Source organism: Ranitomeya imitator, chromosome 10 (assembly GCF_032444005.1).
Source record: "Ranitomeya imitator isolate aRanImi1 chromosome 10, aRanImi1.pri, whole genome shotgun sequence".
In the NCBI taxonomy this organism is placed as follows: domain Eukaryota; kingdom Metazoa; phylum Chordata; class Amphibia; order Anura; family Dendrobatidae; genus Ranitomeya; species Ranitomeya imitator.
The window spans coordinates 31436671-31441069 of NC_091291.1; the positions used below are offsets into that span (position 1 = coordinate 31436671).

Here is a 4399-nt window from a genome sequence, read left to right on the forward strand (position 1 = left end):
AGAATAGGGACTTTAATCGGAGGTGACTTCACTTATGAGTCATTATATTTAAAGGGGTTGCCCGGTCTAAAATGAAAAATCTGCAGTCACTCTGTGTGACTGCAGACTTATGAATCACCCCAGCTGATGTGCTGTGCGCCGCGAGGATTCGCCGGTTTCTGAGCCAGGAATGACAGTGATGTATGTGACATGCATATTCCTGGGTCGAAGTCATCCATTAGGCACGGCCATCCAATGGGTGTGGCGTTGCTCTATACAAGTGTATAGAGTGAGGCCGTGCCCGCTATAAGAGCATGCATAACGCATAAATCACCGCCGTTCCCAGGTCAAATCCTCGCAGCCCATGCGCTCGGAATTCATAAGTCTGCAGTTACGAGTACAAAGAGAGACTGCAGACTTATCAATTTAGACCAGTCAACACCTTTCACTCAAAAGAACTAGCATCCACATTTATACGATCCCCGTGTTATTTTCTTCTTTCTCTGCTAAAAGTGGAGACAAATCCGCCGGTATTCCAATCCATTCCGGAAGGTAAATAGCTTCATATTTAAAAAATGTCATCATTGGAGAATCTGGCATTGTAAAATTGGTGAGATAAATGGTTTCTCCTCCTGCCATATAGGAAGACCAAAACCCAAAAGATCCAATGGTCATAATGGTATGGTTACAATGTGCCAAGACGGCAAAGTCATGGGCCGGGGAGGATTCTTTATCATCGCCAGCAAAGTGAACGTCTCCAAAAGAGGCATTAATATTCTCCTTACACCAAGGCATACCATTACTGGCCACCACAAAGAGGGGGTTCGAGTACTTATTTCGGTAGTAGGCCATGGCTTTCTCTATATATCCTTTATCTGCTACAACTCCTTTGCGATCTCTTGGCATCACCTTAACATAGTCACCTCTGCGAACATGCACCCCGATAAAGGTGACATTTTTGCGATCTCCCCTCACTTGGGCGAGATATTCATTAGCTTCTTCTTTGACATAGTCATGGAAAGTGAATTCCAGGAGAATCTCATCTCTGATGTGGTGATAAAAGGTCCATGACCAAGGAGTGCCCGAAAACCGTACATGTTCATCAGAAATGTTCCTGTATTCAGGTAGCATCCAGTTCTTTAGCAGGTATCTCTTCCATTTCATGCGATTGGCCACCTCCAGTGGTAGAACCGGTACCTTTATCCTAAATAACTGGGATAACATATCGTGCATTTTGGGTAAGATGTAGGGTTGATGACCATTCATCTTGGCTAAAGCATAGAGGGTTGCGTATTTTCCCATTTGGTTTCCCAGCCTTCCTCCAGATTCTATTATCCAAACACTATTCCCTGGATGGGAAATTCTTTGCGGTCCTAAATATTGATAATGTTTTTCTTTATTTTTCTCCTGGATGGTTTTCCAGAATAACGTTGACTTCAAATTGTCTATATTGATGTATTCCCAAATGACGAAATTCAGGATGATGAAGAAAAGTAATAAAGTCATCACCGTCCAAGCAAAACATCTGTTCATTGTCCAAGCTCTCCCGGAGCCAATGATATCTCTATATAAAGACAAGAGAAAAAGAAAAATTCACCTTACTGTAACAGAGCAATCACCTTCTTTTACTTTGAGTTACAAACTTAATACATTTGTATTGGAAGGTAATCTTTACATTAAAGGAAATCTATCAGGAGGTTTTTTATAATCTGAGGGCAGCATGATGTAGTGGCTGAGACCTTGATTCCAGTGATGTGTCACTTATTAGGCTGTATATTTGTTTAAAAAAAAAATCAGTGTTTGGTGAGCAGGAGATTATCACTACAGGACTAGGTGTCTTCTGTCATTTAGTCATCCGCTTTGTGTAACCCCCACTCCCATCAGTGGTTATAAAACAATGGCTATATTTTAATAAGACCAGCGCCTCTGTGACAGCGTAATATCTAATGAAGAATGTATATTATATGCACTTATATGCAATTTTCTTTTCACAGGAGTGAAGACATATCACTTAAAGCACCTCTCCAACATTTATTTTTATTGCAGATCTGGAGTGGTTCTACTAATTTAACGAAGCTGCCATCTTCATCTGTTCCCAGTGCCGCTTCAGCAGTTTGTGACCTGCCGGATCGCTCCATTGTTTGCTTGGTGATCCGGAAGTCACAACTTGCTGTATGTCTATGAGTCAATCAGAAGTTGTGGTCATAAGTAGGGTTGAGCGAAACGTATCGGACATTTTCAAAAGTCGCCGACTTTCGGCAAAGTCGGGTTTCGTGAAGCCCGACCCGATCCTAGTGTGGGGTCGGCCATGAGGTCGGCGATCTTCACACCAAAGTCACGTTTCGTATGACACTTTCAGCGCCATTTCTCATCCAATGAAGGAGGACGCAGAGTGTGGGCAGCGTGATGACATAGGTCTCAGTCCCCACCATCTTAGAGAAGGGCATGACAGTGATTGGCTTGCTTTCTGTGGCGTCACAGGGGCTATAAAGGGGCGTGCACGCCGACCGCCATCTCACTTCTGCCGATCTTAGCATAGGGAGAGGTTGCTGCAACTTCATCAGAAGAAGGGATATAGTTAGGGAGGGAAGATTAACCCCCAAACCGCTTGTGCTGTAGCGATTTCCACTGTCCAACACCACCTTTTCTTTGCAGGGACAGTGGAGTTTATATTTTTGTGCATCAGCTCTGTAGCTTATTAGGCTGCATTCTACGGCTCCCTGATAGCTGCATTGCTGTTTGTACGCCGCTGTGCAAACCAACTGCTTTTTTAAAAGCAAAAATCCTGTTGCTCCTTTTTGCACAGTTCTCTTGTTTATTTGTCCACACTTTTGTGCGCAGCAGTCCTTTTATTGCTGCCATATTTGTCCTGAGATCATTGTAGGGAGATTGAAATTGTACTACAGCCCTTGTATTTTTTGATATATCTGCTGCAGTCTCCCCCAAAAAAGGGAGATTTAAATTGCCAACAAGTTTATATACACCTTCTACATTGTTTTACAGTACCATTTAACGGTTGTTATTTTGGTTAGATTTTCCCCCAAAATGAGGAAGTTTGGTGGAAGAGGCCGTGGGCGGTCGTTGCCAGCTGGTACTGATGGTGGTGGCGGTGGTGGAGCATCTGGTGGTAGTGGGAAAAGCAAAATAGCACCTAAGGCTGGAGGTGTTGAGCCAGCGTCATCGTCTGGCTACACAAGGCCTCGAAGGCTCCCTTATCTGGGAGTAGGAAAACCGCTTTTAAAGCCGGAGCAGCAGGAAAAAGTTTTGGCTTTCCTTGCTGACTCAGCCTCTAGCTCTTTCGCCTCCTCTTCAGAAAGTTCGAAATATAAAAGCAGCGAGTCGTCAGTGGATGCTCCCGGTCAGGAACAAGTCGCTTCTTTGTGTCCTTCACCCAAAGCAAAAGTGAAGGATGCGGCAGGCAACACTACAGATTACTCCATGGAGCATTTTACGCATACCGTGCCTGGATTAGAGAGGGAAATAGTTAACAGCCCATTACAAGATGAATCGGATATGGAGTGCACAAATGCACAGCCACAGCTAGATTATTATGCTGTTCCATTGACTCAGATCACTACATTGCCCTCGCAGTGTACTGAGCCAGAATGTGACCCTGACGAGACTATGGTGCCCCGTGCCAAACGCTATAGCACCTTACACGGTGACACAGAGGAAGGTGCACATGACATTGAAGAGGAGGTGATAGATGACCCAGTTGTTGACCCAGATTGGCAGCCATTGGGGGAACAGGGTGCTGCTGGCAGTAGCTCTGAAGCGGAGGAGGATGGGAGGGTTTTAATAAAGAAGTATGAGCGGCACGATACTACTAGTAGTGTTAACTCCTAGTAGTGCTAAAAGGGGACAGTAGCCATACTTCTTTATTAAAACCCTCCCGGTACTCTTCTATATATCCTGCTTCTGCACAGACTAACCCTCCTATCCTTTACACACAGCGCGGCGACATTCTTTGTGCGCACGCGCAGCCCGGCTTCCAGCGCTTTAGCCCTGCTCACTAACTAGCACTTGTCTTCCTCGGCCCTGACACAGCTGCGGACATATGGCGCTTGCGCAACCTGGCTCCCAGCGTCCCACACCTCGTTCTCACCATCCAGCCGCGCTCCTCCTACAGATAGCGCTTGCGCAACCTGGCTCCCAGCGTTCCACACCTCGTTTTCGCCATCCAGCCGCGCTCCCCCCACTTCCTGCCGCTTTGCTCATAAGCACGCTCAGTTCCCTAGCCCTTCTCACACACCACCACCGCAGACACCGGTATCTTCAAAGTCACAGGTAATTATGCTGGTCTTTCCTTTCATCCCCGTACATACCTCCCCTACCAGGGTCCTTTTACCCCTCCTCTTTATACCATCTTAACTCAGTGGCCCTTTTTCCCATAGCCCCGATCGGGACTCCTGCACCCACC

General features: G+C 46.0%; 1 protein-coding gene across 1 annotated transcript; it reads right to left on the minus strand.

The window, feature by feature from the left end:
- Positions 1-450: 450 nt before the first annotated feature.
- On the minus strand, positions 451-1485 carry LOC138652186 (galactoside alpha-(1,2)-fucosyltransferase 2-like). The gene has a single exon (XM_069742954.1). The coding sequence runs from the start codon at positions 1483-1485 to the stop codon at positions 451-453; it is 1035 nt and encodes a 344-aa protein (XP_069599055.1).
- Positions 1486-4399: the final 2914 nt, after the last annotated feature.

Coding starts and splice junctions, on each gene's coding strand:
- LOC138652186 (XM_069742954.1), bottom strand. CDS start 1,485: ATGACTTTATTACTTTTCTTCATCATCCTGAATTTCGTCATTTGGGAA.